At 35.6% G+C, this 25911-nt stretch overlaps 1 protein-coding gene and 1 long non-coding RNA gene across 3 annotated transcripts in view; one reads left to right on the forward strand and one right to left on the reverse strand.

Moving 5' to 3' along the window:
- LOC136027445 (uncharacterized) overlaps positions 1-21101 on the forward strand; it is a 29452-nt gene extending 8351 nt beyond the window's left edge. The window contains exons 2-3 of the mRNA XM_065704725.1: positions 14203-14575; positions 20905-21101. Of these exons, the coding sequence (XP_065560797.1) occupies positions 14203-14575; positions 20905-20981 (450 nt within the window). The 3' untranslated portion in view covers positions 20982-21101. The remainder of the gene's footprint in view (positions 1-14202; positions 14576-20904) is intronic.
- Positions 4195-25911, reverse strand: part of LOC136027446 (uncharacterized) — a 100884-nt gene continuing 79167 nt past the window's right edge. The window contains exon 3 of one of the 2 annotated variants that reach the window (XR_010617596.1): positions 4195-4299. This is a non-coding gene — a long non-coding RNA (uncharacterized LOC136027446). Of the gene's footprint in view, positions 4300-21829; positions 22030-25911 lie in introns of those variants that run through there. The other variant, XR_010617597.1, reaches the window with a different exon arrangement.

Below are 25911 nucleotides of genomic sequence, written 5' to 3' on the forward strand. Positions count from 1 at the left end.
TAACTATGACTGTTTTTCTGAATAGCAATAGAGGATGAAAAATTTCACTTTTGAAGGATTTGACAATGCTTCAATATTTTTGACAGTATGAAATATGATAAGTAGCTGGAAAAGCATGAAGTGGCAAAACAAAATTGGGATCAAATCAGGGGAGGCTTCAGTCATTAGAACTGATCTCTTTGGCTCATTTTCTCTAATAATTTTGTTATTTTTAATTTATAACAGCATATAATTAATATTCACTCCCATGACCTTCATATTGATTTGGCAACTTTAAAAATTAACATCCTCATAAAAGGGAAAACTGTGTCATAAAAGCTAAGCTCCTGTTTCTGTTATATTTTTCGATGGCAAATATTCAATAAATGTCCCATGAATTATATCCTTAATTAGGTGTATCAAACAGTTCGTGGTAACGAACTGTAGTAAGGAGCGACCCGGCTCAATAGTAACCAAAACTCTGAAAAATGGAATTTTGATACCAATAGCTATATCAAAAGAATTGCATTTTAATGCTGATTTTAAATATATAAGTTTCATCAAGTTTAGTCTTACCTATCAAAAGTTACGAGCCTGAGAAAATTTGCGTTATTTTAGAAAATAGGGGGAAACACCCCCTAAAAGTCATAGAATCTTAACGAAAATCACACCATCAGATTCAGCGTATCAGAGAACCCTACTGTAGAAGTTTCGAGCTCCTATCTACAAAAATGTGGAATTTTGCATTTTTTGCCAGAAGGCAGATCACGGATGCGTGTTTATTTGTTTTTTTGTTTTTGTTTTTTTTCCCAGGGGTGATCGTATCGACCCAGTTGTCCTAGAATGTTGCAAGAGGGCTCATTCTAACGGAAATGAAAAGTTCTAGTGCCCTTTTTAAGAGACCAAAAAAATTGGAGGGCACCTAGGCCCCCTCCCACGGTAATTATTCTCCCAAATCAACGGATCAAAATTCTGAGATAGCCATTTTATTCAGCGTAGTCAAAAAACCTTATAACTATGTCTTTGGGGACGACTTACTCCCTCACAGTCCCCGTGGGAGGGGCAAAAAGTTACAAACTTCGACCTATGCTTACATATAATAATGGTTATTGGGAAGTATACAGGCGTTTTCAGGAGGATTTTTTTGGTTGGGGGGAGGGGTTGAGAAGAGGGGGATATGCTGGGGGAACTTTCCATCGAGAATTTGTCATGGGAGAAGAAAACTTCCATGAAGGGAGAGCAGGATTTACTAGCATTATTTAAAAAAAAAATTAAAAAATAAATGTGAAAAAGCTTTTTCAGCTGGAAGTAAGGAACAGCAATAAAACTTAAAACAAACAGAAATTATTACCCATATGAGGGGCTCACCTCCTTATAATACCTAGCTCTTTACGTTAAAGTATTTTTAGTAATTTCAACTGTTTATTCTACGGCTTTTGTGATTCAGGGGTCATTCTTAATGAATTGGGATAAAATTTAAGCTTTAGTGTGAAGAGCGAGGTACTGACGATGGGGCGAATCCCCTCATATATGTAATAAAAACATGAGAATACAAAAGTTCTTTACGTAAGCTAATTTATAAGTTACGTAAATCTTTTACCAATAAAAAGATTCGTAAAAAATTTAAAGTTCTAGTTGCTTTTTTAATTAACCAAAAAATCGGAGGGCAACTAGGCTTCGCCCCCGCTCTTTTTTCTCAAAATCATTCGATCAAAATTATGAGAAAGCCATTTAGCCCAAGAAAAAAAAAATATGCAAATTTCGTTTTGATTATTCCTCTTTGGAGAGCCAAAATCAAAACATGCATTGATTCAAAAACGTTCAGAAATTAAATAAAAAAAACGAGTTTTTTTAACTGAAAGTAAGGAGCGACATTAAAACTTAAAACGCACAGAAATTACTTCGTATATGAAAGAGGCTGCTTCCTCATCAACGCCCCGCTCTTTACGCTAAAGTTTTTTACTGTTTTAAAAAGAAGAATTGAGAGAAAGAGTCAAACTTTAGCGTAAAGAAAGGGGTGCTGATGAGGAAGCAGCCTCTTTCATATACGAAGTAATTTCTGTGCGTTTTAAGTTTTAATGTCGCTCCTTACTTTCAGTTAAAAAAATTCGTTTTTTTATTTAATTGTTAAAAGGAATTGAAGTGCCTCTTTGGATGACCGGAGACGGGGATGACGGGGAGACTAGCAAGTTATTTGTTCCTGCCAACTAATCTTCAAGAAAATAAGAAATGTACAGATAACGTAAGATTTATGTAATATTTATCCAATTGCTCTTCACCTTTTTCTGCTTACGAACAAACAAGACTTTAATAAAAAAAGACTCTGGTCAGACTTAGTATGTCTCTAATAAAACTTGTTATATAAGTTTCTGTCTTTTGCGCATTTATCTTCTGTGTCGTTAGCTATCAGAAATTAACCAAAGCCTCTAATTAGTTTAGTCACTTGCTTTTGCACAGGACTTCTGCCACGTAACGTAGAGAGCATCACAAATTTACCTCTCCAATGTGAGCTAATCTGCTGCTATGAGGGTGGCCTTGTCAACTTCAATATCGGCCATTCTGCCAAACTTTTTTTGGCTGTCCTTTCACCTGACCTGAGGTCTGCTGTTTGAGGGAGACCAACTATGAGATATGGAGTCAAAGTCGAGCATAAGTCTATCATAAACTTGATGGTAGGATTAAGGGGGCTCTGTCTCAGCCACATGGAGTAGGGATAACCTAATGATGAGTAGTATATGCACATCTTTGTGTGTCTAGAAATATAATGCAATCTCTACACGGTATTGAGTCTTCCAATTACAAAAGGAGCTGTTCCACTGAGTTTTGCATCCACATAGCTTTCGTTTGAAATGATAGAGCCAAGATAGATGAAACTTGAAGCAACTTCAACATGGGCTTATCAAGCTATGATGTCGTAACCGGGTCTGGTGGTTCCCCTACCATTATCCTTTTTTGTTCCCCAATTTACTTTAAGCTTAACTTTTGCGGATTCTTTCTGCATTTATTGAAAACATCTTTCAGCCCTTGGATAGAGTTGGTAACCACTGCAAGGTCATGCGTGGAGCTTTCAACGGTAAGGACTTGGTCTCCAAATTAGAGGGAAAAAGACAAGTGGTCAATTGTCCGGATCATGACCTAATCTGTGGCACAGTCAAAAAATTCCTTGATGGCAGAATACCCTCGTCCCATACCAGTTTTGATGGTAAATGAAGAGCTCCAATTGCCGTCAAGTTGAAGGCAGCCCTTGGTAACCTCATGTAGCATTTTAGACAGCTAGCCAATTGTCAAAGCCTGGAAAGCCCAATTACTAAACGCATTGCCTATACTGGCATGGCTATTACCTAACCGAGTAAAGTCTGGAAAAACTGCATACTCTCTGAAGCTAAAGCACCAACTTCTAAATAATAATGTCATCACTGAATTAATGTGTGGATACTAGGCATAGGCACTTACAAAACGACAGAAAAACAAATATGGGGTTTTAAAAATAACTACCTCTGGATTACCCTAAGAATTAACTGGTCTGACATTATTGTGTATACCTTCGTACGTGAAAAAACTAAGCAGCCATTAATTGTTCAGAAAATCAAGAGTAGCAGATGGCCTTATCATAGCCACGAAGTCTGTATGGGCGATGTTAGGCTCCCCCAAGGTTTTGAGTCTGGGCCCCCCTTGGCATTGGAAGACTTGGGTCGCAGAAAGCAACGTTTTCCTTATGCTTTGAGAAGGATGCTGTAATGGCAACAATATTTTTTTGAAAATCTGTGGTCACGACTTATAAAAGATTTTGTTATTGAGAAGCACCGTCGACGTCTTCTGCGCCAACCAACTTGGAGAAACTGAGGTTAAGTAACCTTATAAGCAACAATGTTACCACACCATTTGTGATAAAAATGGAATGATCATATAAAATATAATGGAACACATTTACCTTTTGTCGAGATAATACAATACATGCATCTTTTGAAACGTTGTTTCGCTGGAACATGATGCAATATTTGAGTGACTGCTGTACTGGCAGCAATATTTTTTTGAAAATCTGTGGCCACAAGCTCTAAGAAATTTTGTCGTGGAGAAGCACCGTCGACGTCTTCTGCTCCACCCAACTTGGAGAAACTGAGGTTAAGTAACCTTATAAGTAACAATATAAGTACCACGCCATTTGTGATAAATGTGGAATCTTGATATAAAATATAATGTAACACCTTTACCTTTTGTCGAGATAATACAATACATGTATCTTTTGAAACGTTGCTTCACAGGGAAATGATGCAATATTTGAGTGACTGCACTTCCTGATTCACTGTGTTTCACTCGTCACTAGAAGCAAGACAAATAAAGATCAAATTCGAACGCTTAACCATGTTTGCAAAATCATTGGCATTGCCGTAGAGCTGACGTAAAAAAAAAAAACGTGATGCATTATTGTTTTCACCAGGCAACTTCGTATGGAAGTAACTGGCATAGAAACTTCGGAGGGGATTCAATCAACTGGAAATTGACAGTTCTAGCAACCTTTTTAAAATTCCAAGCAAACTGGAAGGTGAAAATCCCCACCCGATTCCCTCTGTATTTCTTGCTTCCCTCTCCCCAAGGACATTGGATAAAATTTGCAGATAGCCATTTTGTTCAAAATAGTCGAAAGGTCCAAACTATACCTATACGTTCGGGTGTGATATAACCCTCAAAGTCCTTGAGGCAAGGAAAGATAGTTATACTTGCTGCATATTGTTGACATAAAGGTTTGTTATTGGGGAGACAGAGAGTGTTTGATCCTATGTCTCCATAAAGGCTAAAGGTATTAAGATACAATTTTATGTTGAGAGGGATGGAACTAAATAAAAACACGTTGCGTATATTCAGATTGTGAAAAGGCGTATCATCAATATCTGATACGCTTAGGGTATTACGGTTTAGGCTGTTAAGACGAAACTTTTAGGGTGTGCTGAGGGGTATGCTGAATTAACCATAAGACACTATGTGTATACTACTACTGCAACTATCACTGCTACTACTACAATAACTACTTGTAAGACTTCAACTGTTGCTCTTACTACGCGTACTTCTACGAATACTACTGTTACACCTATTACGGCTACTATTACTAGGACTATGACTGCTACTGCTACTACTACAATAAATACTATTTCAATTTCTAATGCTACAACAACTGCTGCTGCGATTACTATTACTACGACTGCTATTCCTGTAACTGCAACTACTACTATTACAACCACTGCTACAAATACCACTATTATGACAACACATACAGTGACCCCTATTACTTCTATTACTAAGACTACTAATGCTATAACTACTATGCTAGGGCTGCCACTTTTACGATATCTGTTATTGTAACTACTAGAAGCACTAGTGCTTAGACTACAACTTCTACTACTACCACTTTTACTACGACCACTACTGCTTCAACTGCTGCAACTATGATAACTGCTACTATGACATATATAAGTACTACTTTTACAACTACTACCACTACGATTACTATTCCTACGACCAATAACACTACCATTGATACTTTTACGACTACTGCTACTACAATTACTACTGCTAAGACTACTATTTCCATGACTGCCACTAGTACGACTGCTAATTCTACAAAACTACTGCTATTCCAACTGCTACTGCAAAGGGTACTTCTAATGCGGCTACTGCAGCTACTGTGGCGACTACTCTTGCTATGACTACTGCTACTTTAACAACTATTACGTCTTCTACTATGACTATGTCTACTTATATTACTATTCTTACTCCTTTCACAGCTAGTATCATTACAACTAATACGAAATCTATTAGTGCGACTGTTATGGCTACTACTAGTACGGCTACAACTAATGTTGTGGCTACTACTGTTATAGGAACTACCAGAAACTAGAGCAGTGCTAACAACAAACTGAGACTTTCAGGAATGAATATTGATATATATTTAACTATCAATCTAAAGTTCGTTAGCTCTTTCCAGTAGTCTTGATTATTATGAGGATTTTGTTTCTTTTTTTGTTGATCATACGACAAATGAAAACATAAGACATGGAAAAAAATAGAAAAGCTCTTGTCTTTAGAGAAACAGGTGGCGTTAGAGCTTCTTCGGTTATTGGTAGTTTTTTTTTTTTCGTTTTAAGTTTGACTTGATGATTTATTGTAATTTCAGTTTGTTATGGGTTTGATTTGTTTATTTATTGTTATTTGTGTTTGTTTTGTACTTCAATTACTATTTGCCTTTATTCCTGCTTGTCGTAGATTTAATTTAGCTTTTAATTTCTCTTCAAAACACTTTTTCTTGTAGGAAAAGTTTTTTCCGAAATTAAGTTATAGGAAAAAAAGTACATCAGCTTATAGTAACCAAAATTTTAAAAGTTTTTGAAAATAAACCTCTCAAGTGAGGAAAATTACCATTTGAAGCTGATTCAGTAATGGTAATCGAAATAATTTACCTTAAGTCTATTGAATATTGGGAGGAAGGATAAAACCTCCAAACTTGCGAATAGGGATTAGAATTAACAGGGTAAGCTTGTTTTGGTGTTACTTAATTGTTCTACATTTGCTGGGTTTTTTTTCATAGGCATATATTTTGGGGGTGATACCTGACACGGGGACACCATGGATATTCTGTGGTAGGCACAACACTTGACTGGGTAGAGAATTTAAAGTGCCGAAACCCTATAGGCAAGTGTATTCTCCTGATGAGCCCTTGTGTTGGGTTGTTGCCTCTGAATTATTTGTCCTTACTATTTTTATTGTTTGGTAAATGACGACTTATACTTATTGACGACATGACTGCCTGTCCATGGATTATTCTTTATGGTGGATTGTGTATGGCATGCTGTTTGACCTATGTGATTGTATGGATGAGTAGGGTTAAGGCCTCATTCAAGTGCTGATCTATATTAGTCACTAATTTGGGAAAACAGTCTTCCTTTTCTCCTTCTGTCTCCTTTTTTTTTTCTTTTTTAATGTGTTTGTGCTGTTGCATTGGTGATTTTTCTTTTCGTATATATATATATATATATATATATATATATATATATATATATATATATATATATATATATATATATACATTTACTTAAAATATATTTAAAATATATTATATATTTTATATAATTTTAATATATATTTATTTAAAATATATATATATATATATATATATATATATATATATATATATATATATATATATATATATATATATATATATATATATATATATATATTATATATATATATATATATATATATATATATATATATATATATATTATATATATATATTTATATATATATATATATTCTTTTTAAGTTCATTTTTTTCTACAACTTCAATTGTTTCTTTATTACAGCATCAATTTTTATGGGTGGGCAATTCGCAACTTCATTGTTTTTAAGTTCATTTTTTACAACTTCAATTGTTTCTTTATTGCAGCATCAGTTTTTACTGGTGGGCAATTAGTAACTTCATTGTTTTTAATTTCATCTTTCTACAACTTCAATTGTTTCTTTATTGCAGCATCAATTTCTTATGGGTGGGCAATTTGCAACTTCATTGTTTCTAAATTCATTTTTTCTACAACTTCAATTGTTTCTTTATTGCAGCGTCAGTTTTTCTTTGGTGGGCAATTTGTAACTTCATTGTTTTTAAGTTCATTTCTTCTACAACTTCAATTGTTTCTTTATTGCAGCATCAATTTTTCTTGGTGGGCATACCGTTTGAGGGTTTCGTGAGTGTGTCACTATAAAGCAGATGTTTAGACCCCAGAATACCTTTGGAAACCACTTTTTCCCTATCAGGCTCAAAAATATTAGTTGATTTGAAACGCAAAGATTTACCAGCTACGGAAAGACTACCTTGTTCTAATTTATGTGGTCCATCTATAAGCGGGTAAATATAGATCTTCCCACTACCTAAACCTCTCACTAATTTATTGATTTTTACTTTAGATAGCAATTAATCTCTTTCGCTATATTAAACTTCCACTTGTCTCTCCCATGGCCAATGTACCAAATCATATTGTAGCAAAATTCCAAAAAGATCTTTTTTTTATTGCAAGATTAACACTTCCAGTAGCATGTTTTTATTTTAGAAAGCATTTTTTATATTTTTCTTTTTATTCAATAGTATCTTATCTGAGCCTATGATTGTAATTTAAATGCATTTAGTTTCAGCAATAATTCGGGCATATTGTCTGGGATTGGTTATGGGATTGGGATGATGAACTATTGATGGATTTTTTTCCCTACAGATAATTGAAGACTTTCATTTGTGATTGATGAAATTGAAAGTATGACTTTTTATCTGCAGAGAGCTTATGAAGAAGTCATGCCCCTGACATAAAACAAAATCTCTTCCCTAGATGCTAATTCTCCCATTCAAACAACGTAATCTTCTTTGAGGATACTCGGTAATTGCCCTCCAAACATTCAGAGTGACATTCACGGCATTGGAATTTACAGTCCCTACCGGCAGTGCTGATCTCCATTTCTTGGCCCTTCAGCCAGGAATTGCAATTGGGGTGGGGGGGGGGGCAACTATCCTGTGCTTTCGCACACCCTTCTTGTTTACCCTCCCAGATTTCCCCAGGTGCCCATTTTCTCCAGTTACACATTCAATAAAGCCCTAAAATGAAGTTAAATGAAGCCTTAAAGAAAATTAAATAAAAAAAACAAGTTTTTTTAACTGAAAGTAAGGAGCGACATTAAAACTTAAAACGCACAGAAATTACTTCGTATATGAAAGAGGCTGCTTCCTCATCAACGCCCCGCTCTTTACGCTAAAGTTTGACTCTTTCTCTCAATTCCTCTTTTTAAAACAGTAAAAAACTTTAGCGTAAAGAGCGGGGCGTTGATGAGGAAGCAGCCTCTTTCATATACGATGTAATTTCTGTGCGTTTTAAGTTTTAATGTCGCTCCTTACTTTCAGTTAAAAAAACTTGTTTTTTTTATTTAATTTCTGAACGTTTTTGAATCAATGCATGTTTTGATTTTGGCTCTCCGCAGGGGAATAATCAAAACGAAATTTGCATATTTTTTTTTGGCTCAATGGCTTTCTCATAATTTTGATCGAATGATTTTGAGAAAAAAAGAGCGGGGGACGAAGCCTAGTTGCCCCCCGATTTTTTGGTTAATTAAAAAGGCAACTAGAACTTCTAATTTTTTACGAATCTTTTTATTGGTAAAAGATTTACGTAGCTTATAAATTAGCTTACGTAAAGAACTTTTGTATTCTTATGTTTTTATTACATATATGAGGGGATTCGCCCCATCGTCAGTACCTCGCTCTTTACACTGAAGCTTAAATTTTATCCCAATTCATTAAGAATGACCCCCTGAATCACAAAAGCCGTAGAATAAGTAGTTGAAATTACTGAAAATACTTTAGCGTAAAGAGCGAGGTATTAGAAGGAGGTGAGCCCCTCATGTGGGTAATAATTTCTGTTTGTTTTAAGTTTTATTGCTGTTCTTACTTCCAGCTGAACAAGCTTTTTCACTTTTAGTTTTTAATTTTTTTTTTAAATAATGCTAGTAAATCCTGCTCTCCCTTCATGGAAATTTTCTTCTCCCATTACAAATTCTCGAAGGAAAGTTCCCCCAGCATATCCCCCTCTTCTCAACCCCTCCCCCAAACCAAAAAAATACTCCTGAAAACGCCTGTATACTTCCCAAAAACCATTACTATATGTAAGCACAGGTCAAAGTTTGTAACTTGTTGCCCCTCCCACGGGGACTGTGGGGGAGTAAGTCGTCCCCTAAGACATAGTTATAAGGTTTTTCGACTACGCTGAATAAAATGGCTATCTCAGAATTTTGATCCGTTGAATTTGGGAAAACAACTAGCGTGGGAGGGGGCCTAGGTGCCCTCCAATTTTTTTGGTCACTTAAAAAGGGCACTAGAACTTTTCATTTCTATTAGAATGAGCCCTCTTGCAACATCCTAGGACAACTGGGTCGATACGATCACCCCTGGGAAAAAGAAAAAAAAACAAATAAACACGCATCCGTGATCTGCCTTCTGGCAAAAAATGCAAAATTCCACATTTTTGTAGATAGGAGCTCAAAACTTCTACAGTAGGGTTCTCTGATACGCTGAATCTGATGGTGTGATTTTTGTTAAGATTCTATGACTTTTAGGGGGCGTTTCCCCCTATTTTCTAAAATAACGCAAATTTTCTCAGGCTCGTAACTTTTCATGAGTAAGACTAAACTTGATGAAACTTATATATTTAAAACCAGCATTAAAATGCAATTCTTTTGATGTAGCTATTGGTATCAAAATTCCATTTTTTAGAGTTTTGGTTACTATTGAGCCGGGTCGCTCCTTACTACAGTTCGTTACCACGAACTGTTTGATATCTACATTAGATTCTTATCTTAAATGGATTACGTGACTTTTTAGAAATGAATGTGTCATTCCACGGCTATATTTCATTAGAAACTAAAAGGTCGAGCATGTTATTTTTTATATTTTTACATCGATTGGATAGGTCGGAATTATTAATCGATAAAAATCTGTATTTTTGGGCAAAATCATAAAGTTGTGCTACAACTACGGCAGAAAACACCAGTTTCAGGTGGCACGATTTTTTTGGCTTCTTAAAAAAGACACTAGAACTTTAGTTTTTGGTCCAATGAGCTCTATCCAGATTTTCTAGAGCCGTTGGTTTGGTGTGGTCGTTCCCGAAAAAGAAAACATCCACTGTCTTTCTTTGGAGAAAAATGTGCAAACTTTCACATTTTGTAGATAGGATTTTGAAGCATCTGCAACAGGGTTTATGATAAACTGAGTTTGATGGTCTGGTTTTAAACAAGATCATTCGTATTTTTCGGGGATTTTCCCCAATATTCCAAAATCAGGCAAATTTTCTCATCTTCTTAACTTCAAGGTCCCTTCAAACTTAATAAATATTTAGATTAATCCAAACTCTTAATATTTAGAAAATCCAAGTTTTTGGCTGTATTAATTGATATTACAGTGCCTTTTATCTATAGTTATGCCTTCCTATAGTTATGCCTTCGAGGATAATGTGCCCCCAACAGACTCTGGAGCAAAGACTATAAATTAAGTCATTTGCCCATTGTTTATATATAAGATTGATTGATTTACTATTGGGTGTTTGATCTGGGGTTTGTCCGAAAAGGCTATAAGTGTGTTAAAGTAGAACTTCAGGGAATGTTGAAAGGATAATGAACTACAACAAACGACATTATGTGCATCGAGCTCATTAAAAGGGCGTATCTGGAACATTTTAGGAACGGTTAAAGTTATTATTTCGAAACTATCAGGGCCAATGCTGCTGCTATTATTGCTGCTACTGCCGCTACTGCTACTACTTTGGAATACTTGCGACTGTGGCTATGACTGCTTGCCACTGCGACTAATTGTGGTTGCAACTGCAATTGCTTATGACTGGAATTAACATTTGACTTTATTACTGCTCATCTTTGATTTAATGTAGCTTTTAACTTTTCTTTTAAAAAAAATTTTTGTGGAAGCAGTTTTCCTACATTATTACACTAATGATATTTATTTTAACGACTCTTCAACATATTTAACACTCATTAAGTTCCAAACTTACGAGTCTGAGAATTGTGCCCAGTTTAGGAAAAAGGATAAACTAGTCCCAAAAAGGTTAGCGATTTTGATGAAAAACTTTACCAGTAAATTCATCACAAAATTATAATTTTTAATGACCTTTTTAATTGTCAAAAAAGATTGTGCTAAAGCACCGTTTTGCATAAGGTGACAGTTTTAGCTTAAAGGGTGCCAGAACGTGATCGTGAAAATATTTTTAGGCTCGTCGGTCAATTTAAATTTATTGAAAAACTATATATTGAGCTTTCCAAAATATTTTCGATCTTTCATGATCGTTTGAGTGCATTTGCAACAGATGTCATTAGTTTGTCTGTGTCAAAGAATAGAACAGACTTGTGTACCAAGCCCCACAAAACTAAAACAATTTTTACCCCCTGAGCCTATGTTAGGTAAAGTCGCACCTGAAAATAGCAGTTTTCTTATATTTTTTTGTTGTTGTTTGAAAGTTATGAAGTTCTTAGGGCTGTACATCATTTCCCTTATTGTTACGACTTTTTTTCTGTAAATATCCAAAAGATTAACAACCTATTTATTTCCAAAGACAACTGCACCTTCCAAAGTGAAAGCTTTACCTTCTTAAGCCGTTTACTACCATGTGTATTTGGCTTATTTATTGTAGACATTTCGCCAGTGATTTTTGTATCTTCAGCTGCAGTGTATTTCATATTGAAAATTGAGTTCCCAATCTATCGAATTTTCAAGGCATAAATGGTTGTGCGTGTATCTGTTTGACCAATCAAAAAAAAAAAAATCAAACTTAATTTCCATTGTCCGAGGTACTTTAGTAAAACAGGTCAATTGTATGTGTCACAGCATCATGCCTTTTCTAAAGAAAACAGTAAAAAGGATGATTTGAGGAAATTTTACATCGTGTATGTGGGTTAATATCGAGCCTGACTCGGTATTTGTGTTATTTCTTTTCCAATCTTACACATACTATACTGTCTTATTGTGACGATTTATACTATGGTTTTACAGCCTTGTTATTGCTACCTTCTGCTGAAACAAAAGAGACTTTTTAACTAATTTAACCTCAAAAAATTCCCTCCCACACTACCACTCTGTTACCCTATCCCTCCTTCTGCTCGTCTCTGAGATAAGTAACATACGTAGAGGATTAATGGTATTTCTTTGGTAGGAGTGAATTACATAACCGTTAGTTCAGTAGCACTTACCCTTTCAGGTAATGGTACTTCTGAGATGAGAGATTTTGCGGTTGAGTCACACACTACCACCCTGTTAATCTATCTCCCCTTCTTCTTGCAGAGGGGGAGATAGATTAACATGTTTATGTATTTTACTTATCCTCTCTGAAGATAAGAAAGATACATAAGGGTTAATAGTATTTTTTTTGTAGCAATTAATGATAAGACAGTTATTACAAAATTGTGACGTAAAAATTCGTACTATAGGGGGATTATGGTGCTCTTATGCTGTTTACTGAAAGCACTGTCAAATTTTATTCGATTGTTGGGATGTCTGAGAAGCTATCATTGATAATCTCTGATAATTTCTGATTCCGACTTGATTGAGGAGCTTATAGGTTTCATTAGTCTCGAGGAAATCTTCATCTTCTTTTATCACATTTCAAAATTTTAGTTGTAAGTGAGAAATTTTACATAGCTTTTAGTGGTAAAAGACAATCTTCCATGTTAAGTTACATTTCAATCTTAAGAATGGAATTAATGTATAAAGAAAACTATCACAGAAGAATTTTATCATATCCAAACCCAAAGGGACTAGTCTTGCAGTTTTCTTCAAAAGTGAGCTTCATTTCCCATTGTCCTAGGTACTTCAGTAAAAACAGGTCAATTTTATGTGTCACAGTATCATACCTTTCCTAAAGATAACGGTACAAATGAAGGTTTGTGGAAACTTCACATCGTGCATGTGAGCTAATATTGAGCCTGACTCGGTATTTTTGTTTTTTCTCTTCCGATCTTACACACACTTTAGTGTCTTATTGTGACCATTTACACTATGGGTTAACAGCCTTGTTATTGCTATCTTCTGCTGAAAATATTGTACTTCTAACGGTGCTACAGCTGGCTAATTTTAACTGATTATTATTTTGGAGGTATATTTTGTGGCTCGAAGACTAATAATCTTAAAAATATATACTGTATACAAGGGTTGGTGAAAGTAGGAGAATTCATATACCAATTCATCCAAAAGAAATCCCCCTCTTGGAGAAGATAAGATACTGGTTAAAAATATTTTGTTATAAATATAACTTTTAAATGTTTTCTTTTAACCTAAATCCCCTTAAAAAAAATTTCCCGTCATCATGATTGTGAAGAGAAGCGGACTATCTCCTAGAAGTGGGCTATTGAATGAGAGTGGGCTATCCAGAATTTTTTAGGCCTTTTTTTCTTTTTTGTGTATTTAATGAGTTAGTATTATTGATGATTAATGTAACATGAATATAGTCGCTATTACAGGCCAGAACGGCCTTTTTGCGACTAATTGGTATGTACGTGATATAAAGGCTTAAGTAAAAATCTACCTATCCACCTATCAATAGCTTCAAACCACTCTTTTAATCTCCTTTAAGATTATGAAAATGTGATATCAACTCTTTTGTTTTGGGAATAAGTACATGAAACTTACTTTTATAGATCCTATGTCAGGACTCTCGACTAAACGATCAAAACGCTAAATTCATTCTGGAAAAGCGTCACATTGGTTCCCTTGCGGCTAAATCAGGACAGCGTCTGAGGTACTACAATAGTCCCAGTTTTAAACAAGCTCAAATACGAGGCTATGGTCAAGTACGTAAAATTTATAGTGGTGGACGTGCTCAATCCAGCAATCACCTTGAAAGTAAATTACCAGTTGCAGCATGGTCTCGACATCCCCCCTCTACCTCTCCCATTGACACATACCTTCTTAAAGCTTTTCGGCAACGGAGGGGAATCAGAACGATAATTAATCCGGCGGCTTACAATAGACGAATGAAGAATGCCAGACTCTCCTCTGATATAAGAAGAGGTAAGTGCGATACATTTAAGTACGAAATACTTTGCGGGTAATTAGGTAAAGTAAGATAAGTATGAAGACCAGACTCCCCTCTGCTTTAAGAAGAGGTAAGTACGACATATTTAAGTACGTAATACCTTGCGGGTAACTAGGTAAAGTAAGGTAATAAGGTAAGTATGGATCTATATAAAAATTTAATGAATTCCTAATAGTTGAGTGGCAATCTCACTTTGAGTACTTCATCTATGTGGAAAGAAAATTTGGTAGCCTGCCAACTTAATATTCAATAATTAGTTAAAAATGATGATGTTCGTAGATCACCACTTAAATAACTATTCTGACTATTTATTACAGCACTAATGGCAAGCATTAGTAAAGATTTCCTGATGTGCAAGCTCAATCGGATTTTCTAATCCAAATGGTGTCTAAATCTGCAAATTCCAATGCAGTTTCATGTAAACAATTTGAGCGTTCCTTTATAAATTTTGGAATGTACAACGTTTTACTTCAGTTAGGTTATAATTGCAGTTGGCGTTGGGTTATTTCTGTAGCCTTTCTCGTGCCCTTTTTTTGTGATAAATTTTTCCATCTGCCAGGTGTTACGTCCTTGCTGATGCAATTTTGGTACAGAACCTATATCCAACTTTAGACACATTTTACTAAGTGAAGTGTCTAATTAACTAAGATTTCAACAGGATTGTTCATTCATTTTCTGGTATTCTCCAACTTTTGGTAAATTTAATGCGGAGCTACCACTTCACTTTGTCACGTGATCACAATCTTACCAGAAAAAAGTACTACAAGACGAAAAAAAGTGCTGTCGTAATTTTTTCTTGCGTTTACTCTTAAACTGACAAGGAAGACTAATCAAAGGTGCAAAATGAGAAATTTTTAGGTAGAAAATACCTGCTTTTCAAGATTTATTAGCTTCAACGGAAATTAAGAAAAAAAGTGAAAGGTAAAGGAAACGGCATTAGACTTTACAGTCCGTACCGGCGGTGCTGATCTCCGTTTCTTGGCCCTTCAGCCAGGAAGTGCAATGGGGGGTTGGGGGCCAGCCATCCTGTGCTTTCGCACACCCTTCCTGTTTACCTTCCCCAGATTTCTCCAGGTACCATTTAGAGCTGGGTCGACTCTGGCTAAGCTTACAGAGTCACGCCACTGACCCCCGTCCCAAACTGAAGAATTGGGTACACTGGGATTCGAACCCGCGTCCTCTCAGACAAGGGATCCCGAATCCAGCGCACCAAGAATTCACTATTTTGAAAAAATTCACTATAAATAGTTGTATAAAAACTATTGCCCTTGGTAGTCCCCATTAAATACAGAAAATCCAATTAATGGTTCTATCAAACTTTTTTTTTGTATCAAGCAATGGATACAGTTTTAAAAATACAAGCCACAGGGGACGTTCGGTTTCGTGCCACAACAATGTTTATAGACATTACTACAGTTAAAATGACTGGCATTCTAGTGGTATTCCTTGGAATCTAAATGAAGTGCCATCTATGGAAAGCTATGATGGTGCCTTGAAATTTAGAAATACTAAAAAGTATAAAATCACACAAAACTCAGCAAAAATTAAATTTGTGAAAATCTTAATGAATGAACTGTAATTAATGGAAACAACATAATTACTTTCTTGTAATTGACAAATAAATCTTTCCTCCCCTAATTTATTATTATCCAGAATTTCTTTTATGTTTGGTCATTGGAGGAGGATTATAATATTATTTGGAAGTTTTGTCCAGACGACAGAATCTTTTTTTTCAAACGGTTCTTGGTAACAAAATGTAAGTAAGGAGCGACTCGACCCAATATTAATCAAAACTCTAAGAAAAGAATTTCGATAAAAATTAATACTTCAAAAGACTTGGATTTCTATGCTGATTCCAAATGCAAGAAATTCGTTAAGTTTAATGTTACCTATCAAAAGTCACGAGCCTAAAAAAATTTGACTTATTTTTGAAAAAGGGTGGAAACACCCACAAAAAGTAAATCGTTCTTAATGAAAACCACACCATCAGTTTCAGCATATTAGAGGATCCTAGTGTATAGGTTTCATGTTCCTATCTAAGAACTTGTATTTGTATTTGTTGTCAGAATCACGGATACATGTTTTTTTCCCATATCACGGATGCGTGCTTTTTTCCCAAGGGTGATTTTTCGTATTGAATCAATGGTCCTAAAAGATTGAGAGAGGGCTCATTCAAGTTCTAGTGCCTTTTTTAAGTAACCAAAAAGATTGGAGGGTAGTTTGCCGACTTCCCATGCCCTTCTTTTCCTCGAAGAAATCCTATCAAAATTTTAACATATCCATTTAATTTAGCACTGTTAGGTCTAATAACTCTACCCCCAGGGGTGATATCACCCAAATGCTCCTGGAGAAAAGGCTATAAGTTCTAAAATTCTCCTATTGCTTAAATATAGAATTTGTTTTTGGGCAACACATGGAGTTTTTCTGGGAGGAATTTTCTAGGGGGGGGGGGCATTTTCCACAAGGAGAATAAGCTCCTATCTACAAAAATGCGAAATTTTGTATTTTTGTTTGTTAGAAGGCAGATCACGCATGCGTGTTTATTTTTTGTTTGTTTTTTGTTTTTTTTTGTTGTTTTTCCCAGGGGTGATCGTATCGACCCAGTGAGGGCTCAGAATCTTGCGGGAGGGCTCACTCTAATGGAAATGAAAAGTTCTAGTGCCCTTTTTAAGTGAGCAAAAATATTGGACCTAATCCCCATCCCACGCTAATTATTTTCCCAAAGTCACCGGATCAAAATTCTGACATATCATTTTTATTCAACGTAGTCGAATAAACTTGTAAGTATGTCTTTGGGGACGACTTACTCCCCCAGAGTCCCCGTGGGAGGGGCTACAAGTTACAAACTTTGACCAGTGTTTACATATAGTAATGGTTATTTGTAAGTGTACAGACGTTTTCAGGGGGATTTTTTGGTTTGGAGGGGGGATTGAGAAGAGAGGGGGATGTTGGAGAAAATTCCTTGTAAATTACTTGGAGGAATTTATCATGGGGGAAGAAAATTTCCATGAAGGGAGCGCAGGATTTTCTAGCATTATTTAAAAAAAATGAAAAAATAAATATGAAAAAGTTTTTCAACTGAAAGTAAGGAGCAGAATTAAAACTTAAAACAAACAGAAATTGTTACGCGTATGATGGGCTCACCTCCTCCTAATACCTCGCTCTTTACGCTAAAGTATTTTTAGTGATTTCAACTATTTATTCTACGGCTTTTGTGATTCAGGGGCCATTCTTAAAAAAATTGGGACAAAATTTAAGCTTTAGCGTAAAGAGCGAGGTGCTGACGAGGGGGTGAACCCCCTCATATCTATATATATAAAATAATACGTAATAAAAACATGAGAATACAGAAGTTCGTTATGTAAGCTAATTTATAAGTTACGTATATCTTTTACTAATAAAAACATTCGTAAAAAATAAAAGTTCTAGTTGCCTTTCTAAGTAACCAAAAAATCGGAGGACTACAAGGCCTCCTCCCCCACTCCTTTTTTTTCTCAAAATCATTCGATAAAAACAATGAGAAAGCGATTTAGCCAAAAAAAATAAATATGCAGATTTCGTTTTAATTATTCATCTGCGGAGAGCCAAAATCAAAACATGCATTGATTCAAAAACGTTCAGAAACTAAATAACTTTAGCGTAAAGAGCGGGGCGTTGATGAGCAAGCAGCCCCTTTCACATACGAAGTAATTTCTGTTCGTTTTAAGTTTTAATGTGGCTCCTTACTTTCCGTTAAAAAAACTTGTTTTTATTATTTAGTCTCACATTGAATCAGGAATGGTAACTATCGTTTTCGTTAATTTTAAAAGTAAAAGTTTATTCCGGGAAGAGATTCATGGTGATTATGAAAAAGAGCTTGAAGCCCCTTGAAAATGGTGTCAGATCGAAACAAAAAGTTAACCATTGGAATCAGCATGGTCGAACACCTAACCTAGGACAACCAGGGCTTTTTTCCACCAGGGCTAGCGATCATAAAGAGATATTTAATGGCTCTTTTGAACAGAAATTAAATTTTTTAGCACTTTTTAAGCGACCAAATAGATTCGAGGGCAAATAGCCTTTCCCTTTCCTAAAGAGCCCCTCCCCTAAAGTCGTCCTATAAGAATTTCGAGATTGCGATTTTGTTAAACACAGTTCAAAGGTCCAGTAGATATGGTTTTGGTGATTTTATTACCCCCAATGGTCTCTGGGGAATGGCTGTACGTGTTATCGGGCGTATCAGTATCGCAGTTTCGATATCGGGCGTACTGGTATCACATATATCGCGTCGGGCATATCGGTGTCGGTATCCTGTGCTTTTTTTCAGTCATTTTCTAGTCTCATTTTTTAAAGCATGTCCCAGGAAGGGATCTATTTCAATGTTAAAACAAAGAATTAAAGATCTATATCACGTTTTTTTTTTAATGAAAACAAGCTTATTCTATGATGCCATTTATCCTACTTATGCAAGAAATTATCTTTTTTCGAAATTTCGATTCATTTCTAAGCAATGAGTGGCTTTTCTATTTAGGGACAGGTCAAATAACTCCCTAAGTCTAAAGGCACATTTCTGCTGAGCTGGCAAAATTTGCCACAAATATGTCTGGATATACAAAGCTGTCTACTTAGTTAACCTTCTGCGCCGAAGCTACTCGCCTGGAGAAACTTTCTTAGTTGCTACTAAATTTAATTTTTAAAACTAAGAAAATCTATTTCAATATTAAAGTAAAGAACTAAAGACCAATATCTTGTTTAAAAAATAAAAAAATCCATGGTTGCAGCAGTAGCTGCAACCTAGTAAAGAGCGAACCACAGCCCATAGTAACTATAAGTTGAAAAACGCGCTGTTAAAAAAACTGCCTTGTGAAAAGGAATTTCCATCTGACACTGAATTAGGAATGGTAACTATTATTTCGGTTAATCTTCAAAGTAAAATTTTATTGCAAAAAAATTTATGGTGGCCTCGAAAAAGAACCTGAAACCCCTTGAAAATGGCATCAGATCGATATAAAATGTGTACCATTGGAATCAGAATGGTTGAAAATATTTCTTAGGACAATTACAGTCCTCCACTTTGAACACCAAGGGGAATCACTTTTTTGCATGGGTAGCACTGATGTGTCTCTTTTTTTTTTTCTTTTTTTTTTACCAGGGCTAGCGAATTAGTAGAACATCATAGAGAGATGTTCAATGGCTTACTTGAACAGAAATTCAATATGCTAGTGCCTTTTTAAGTGACCAAAAAGATTAGAGGGCAATTAGCCCCTCTCCCTAAGGACCTCCTCCCCCCAGAGTTATTCAATCAAAATTTGAGAAGGCCATTGTGTTCAAAATAGTTCAAAGGTCAACTCTCATTGGTTTTAGTGATAATATGACCCTCCATAGTCCCTGGGGAAAGGGCTGTATGCTGTATCGGTATCGGGCGTATCGATATCACATGTATCGGTATTGGTGTATTGTTATTGGGTGTATTGTATTGCAGGCATCTTAGACGGATTTTTAATAGCTCATATAAAAGATATTACTATGTTTACGACCTTCCTATAATTTCTTTCTTATAATTTCAGCAGAGGGGGGGGGGCAAACTGGAATCCGGGAAAATTTGAGGTCAGGGAGGGGCAGTTTCTCCCTCTGTCCCATAGGAAATTACACCCTTGACCCCAACCCCTTGACACTTAGTGGTTGGAGAAGTGTAGGCATGTGGTTCTGGAACTCCTCAAAGTTGTATATTGAAAGAACGATTACTTATTATTATACTTACTTATTCAAATTATTTACTTGACAATTCCACTGTAATGTTTTCTCCGTACGTAAGATTGTGCATCCGAAAAGGAAGAAAGGCAAATGAAAACGACATTGATCTGACCTCATTTTTGAGGGGTTTCAGTTTTTTTGGAGATCACCATAAATTTCTTTTCGCAAGAAACTTTTACCTTTAAGACGAACCGAAATAATAGTTATGATTCCCGAATCAGTGTCAGATGGCATTTTTTTTTACTATGCATTTTTTTCTAAACGGATTTTTTAACTTTTGATTACTATGAGCTGTGGTTCGCTCTTTACTAGGCTGCATGTACTGCTGCAACCATGACAAGGATTAAGGGCAATGAAGAACGGTTAAATTGGACGCAAGGCCTTTCCAAATCTCAACCTCTTTTACCCATTTCAAAACTTTTAGTAGAAAGGTAGGTATGTGGCAAACATCCACATTTCGGTCTTACTTTTGAAGACATTCAAATTTGTTCTGATAAATGTCAATTATTGAAAACCGCGAAAAAGTGTAAGCTCTTTGAGGATTTAACTGAATTTTTTTCTTCTGTTTTAGGTATTGTTGGGACTTCTGGAAAGCGACACATAGGCTCCATTGCAAAATCTTGCAATCGTTGTCCGTTAAGCCAGTAAATTTGCAACTGTGTATGTATTAATTGGCCATTTAATAAATATACTGAAACATAGCAATGTATAATATTTAGTATTTACTGTTTGTATTTCCGTAATTCTTTAAATTTCCTCGACTTTTAATAAAACTTTAAACCTGACAGATATGTCAGAGCTATGTAATAATTATACTAAAGCTTGAGAGAATTAAGTAAAGACAGGTCACTAAAATCCAAAATCCTATAATAGCCAATTCATGTATTTGGCCTTCAGTGTCTGGTTCTTACAATACATTTTTCAACCCCTTTACATTGTGCTAACCCCCCAAAGGCTCCTAGGCCTGTAAAAAGAAGGAGGGGTACGTACGATTCAATTAAGTACTAAATCAGTAAAATGAAAAAGTTAAACACATCAAATAAATTAAACAAGATTAAATAGATTAACCAGACTCCAATGGATGCTACATAAAAAAAGAGAAAAGAGAAAAAAGCAAATAAAGAAAACAAAAAAGAAATAATAATAAATCATATGGAAACCAAAAAATGCAAATTACTCTAGCTACATAACACCTTTTTTCTCAAAGCGTGCCATTTATGATGAAAATTCTTAAGAAATTCATTATTCAAAGTTGGGAGTTTGCTTTTAACAATGAAAGTTCCTCAAACCTCTTATTTCCAATCTGACTGCTTTGTAGTGAGAACCGGACGTTCCACTGGATCAGGCGATGGTATGGCAGTAGTGAACTTTTAGAAAACCTTTGCATGATCAGGGTATTATTTCAAAACCTCAATCGAACGGTTTTTACCGTTTAACAGTTTTTACCGTTCAACGGTTTTCATCTCAGTAACTGAATTTTGATGTTACAGCCTAAAGAAGAATCCGTGCTCGTTCAACGACATCACTGTTGAAATTAAAGCTCATCACAATTGATCAATGTCACTTTGATCAATTCAGTCAACATATCATCACAATCAGTCAATTGATCTCCAGCTTTGGCTAGCACAATATGTATCAATTCTTCATAAATCAAATCAATGATTTGGTCACAGATTTGTCCCAGTATCCATCCTCCCTGGATGTATGAAAACAAAGAAAGGACAAAAATAAATGAAAAGAGAAAAATCAAATAGGTAAAAACGAGGATTGTATCAGCCAGTAGCAAAATATGAAAAACAAGCAAATATTTCGACAGGGACCTCCGCCAAGTCATCCTCAATGCTAAAAAAAAAATTAAGAAAGAGGAAAAAGAAAAAAAGAAACAACAACAAAATCTAACCTTCTTAAGTGAACTGTACGAGAGGAAAAAAGACACTGAATTAAACAACAAAAACCAACTTGAAATCAATGAAAGAGAAGTTACCAATTAGATTGAATAAGTATCCTTTGCCTTGCAACAGATTTCGCCTGTGTACAATTTCGGTTTTCCTTAGATATGCGGACAAGTTGTCTTAAATTAGACTGGGCGAAAATATTCATAGAGTCTTTTAATATTAAATTATTATAAATCGGGCTTAAGGAAATATCTCCCATGTCTCTATTTATAGCAAAATTTTTATTTATATGTTGTTGTTTTTTATCTCATTTGCCTCTTTAAAATATTGTGGTAGGCCATTTACGGTAGATATTAAAGTTGCCTCTTCAAAAAGAGCTAAATGGTCAGGATTTTCGTATATATGCTGGGCCAGAGCTGAATTAAAGTTGTCATTTTTATTTTCCAATCTCAGGGACTTGTCAATTGAAATTTTGTGTTCATGCAATCGTTCTGGAAGATGGATTTTCCAAAGGAGAACCAGGACAAAATGTAGGAAGGAAAATCTGTGTTTGTTGAAAATGTTGAAATTCGAGTTTTGAAAATTTTTCTGATAAGCGAGTTTTCGCTAAATTAAAAACGTGTCGGAAAGACCTTTGTGAGATATTTAAAATTTGGAGAAAATCTGGAACGGATAAAGTCTGATGTAATAAAGATTTGAAATTAGATATTTTATTACTAAGGATATATCTTTTGAGTCTATGGTCTTTTAAAATATGTGTTAGAGTTTTGAAACCTATTCTCTGGCTAAATGGGCCTTCAGATTGTGTACCTAAGTGTAAATTGTAACGTAAAGAAGGAGGAACAATTCGATTTCTTTCGCAAGTTTCCAAGAAATTGAATAGAGTCTCTATAAATCTATAAATCTATAATTGAGTCCGTGTCTCTATAAATAGAGACACGGGAGATGTTTCCTTAAGCCTAATTTATAATTATTTAATATTAAAAGACTCTATGAATATTTTCGCCCAGTCTAATTTAAGACAACCTGTACACATATCTAATGAAAAATAAAATTGTAGACAGGCGAAATCTGTTGCAAGGCAAAGGATACTTAATCAATCTAATTGGTAACTTCTCTTTCATTGATTTCAAGTTGGTTTTTGTTGTTTGATTCAGTGTCTTTTTGCCTCTCGTACAGTTCACTTAAAAAGGTTAGATTTTGTTGTTGTTTCTTCTTTGTTTCTTTTTTTCTATTTCTTCTTTCTTATTTTTTTTTGTTTTAGCACTGAGGACGACTTGACGGAGGTCCTTGTGGAAATATATGTTTGTTTTTCATATTTTTGCTACTGGCTGATAAAATCCACGTTTTCCACCTATTTGATTTTTCTCTTTTCATTTATTATTTCCTTTCTTTGTTTTCATACGTCATGCATAGCCAGTATGGTCTCAGAACTCATTTTCCTCCCTTGAGGTCCTGCACTTCGACAATCTCTTTCACAGCATCAATTCGAAAATTCCACCGAGTTGCATTGGGAAAAAATCAGCTGCTTTGACCTTGAATTTTGTTTTTTATCAGAGGGTTTTTAAGCTCTACCTTGTTGCCTTTCACAGGACACTTCCCCATTGAATCATGGTACAGTTCTTTACATGGCACATTTGAATAGCTGTTTCACCATATTTACTAGTAACAAGAATCAGGGCTTGGATCGCACAACGCAAGTGAGGGGAGGGGATAAGTAGTTTTCAATTCCGTATTCTTCTGTTTCGTCTCATTTTTATGTCTGCTAGTCAAGTAAATTTCCAACTGAAACAATTACAGAGCTGTCATTTCCACTTTCCGAATTTCTATTATCACTGTTTCTGTCAGGTATAGTGTCGTGTTTCAGAGCTCTTATTTTAAATCCTGACAGGATCCGGTGACATTAGGGGGAGTTGGAGGAGGAAACCGCAAATCTTGAAAAACGCTAAGAGTGGAGAGATCGTGATGATGTTTGGTGGGAAGAATAACCACTAGTCCTAGATACGTGATTGACATAACCAGACTAGATTGGCTCTCTTTGGGGGAGTTGGGGGGGGGGGGGGTAATTCGAAAAAAAAGAAAATATGAGGTATATTCAACTTACGAACGGGTGATCAGATCCTAATGAAATTTGATATTTAGAAGGACCTTGTGTCTCATTTCAAATCCCGAACAGATCCGGTTACATTGGAGGAAGTTGGAGGGGGAAACCGGAAATCTTGGAAAACGCTTGGAGGGTAGAGATCGGGATGAAACTTGTTGGGACGAATAAGCACATGTCCTAGATACGTTATTGACATAACCGGACCAGATCCGCTCTCTTTGGGGAAGTTGGGAGGGGGGATTTCCTAGTTTGGTCACTTCCGGATGAGCTAGGACGATGAAAGTTGGCAAGCGTATCAGGAACCAGACTAGGTTAAATTAGAAATAGTCTCTTCTCCGATTTGACCTTATGGGGGGGGAAGGAAGCGAACAAGATAGTTGAGAAGAAATTTATTTGCCAATTAAACAAGTGATTGTTCTTTTAAGCATGGCTTGTGGTCTAGGGGTATGATTCTCGCTTAGGGTGCAAGAAGTCTCAAGTTTGAATCCCGGACCACCCAACTTTTGCATGAAGAAGATCCGAAACTAGATACGTGATCGATAGTAGCGATCGCTGAAAGTTGGCAGACGTATCAGGGACCCAATTAGATTAAATTTGAAATAGTTGCTTCACTGATTTGACCACCTGGGGGGAGTGGAAGGACGACTAATTCAGAAAAATTAGAAAAATTAAGTATTTTTAACTTACGAACGGGTTATCGGATCTTAATGAAATTTGACATCTTGAAGGACCTCTTGTCTCAGTTCTTATTTTAAATCCCGACCAGATCCGGTGACATTGGGGGGAGTTGGAGGGGGAAACCGGAAATCTTGGAAAACGCTTAGAGTGAAGGGATCGTAATGAAACTCGGGGGGAAGAAAATCTTGGCTTTTGGCTCTTCCAACCTCGTCACAAGTGCGATATGAGCTCTTGGCTCTTTTTTCTTTCCCTATTCGTCAATTATTTCGAATTGTTTGTTGCAAAAGAAGGCAAAGCAGTCAAGGGGTACGGAAGTACCAAAGTCCAAAAACCTCATCCTTATACCCTGACAATAAAAATTTAGCCTTAATCCCCTTACAGTTTGCGCATCCACGCTTTAGTCTGAGTCTTCTAAAGTGATTCTGTTACATACTGCATCCAAAAGACCCACAAACTTATTCTTATCTGAATTAAATGTTATTTTGCTTCTCAAACCTATTTTTTAATGTTTAAGAAACAGGTTCAAAATTGCTTAATTAACCTTTTCAGCTAGGAGAGGAAAAAGACTTGTTATGAAAAGAGTTACAACCAGTAGGGAAACAACTGGCAAGTAGACATTTACAAGTCTGCTATGTCAGGTTAACCACGTGGAAGTGGATGCAGGAGTAGGCTAGGTGACGTGGATAGGTAGTATCATGGCTGCATACAAGTCTACTTGTGGTTAGATGTTAAAACAATATCCATTTTGATGTTTATCACCTGTCTCATCTCCACATAAATCTCTGTTTCAACCCGATGTTATCATTTGTCTCATAAGAAGTAAAAGCTTGAAGCGGAGACTAAAATTTAATAACTTCTCAAAAACGGCATCTCCACATATGTTCCACCTAATTTTTATTCC

Source organism: Artemia franciscana, chromosome 5 (assembly GCF_032884065.1).
Source record: "Artemia franciscana chromosome 5, ASM3288406v1, whole genome shotgun sequence".
NCBI classification, from domain to species: Eukaryota; Metazoa; Arthropoda; class Branchiopoda; order Anostraca; family Artemiidae; genus Artemia; species Artemia franciscana.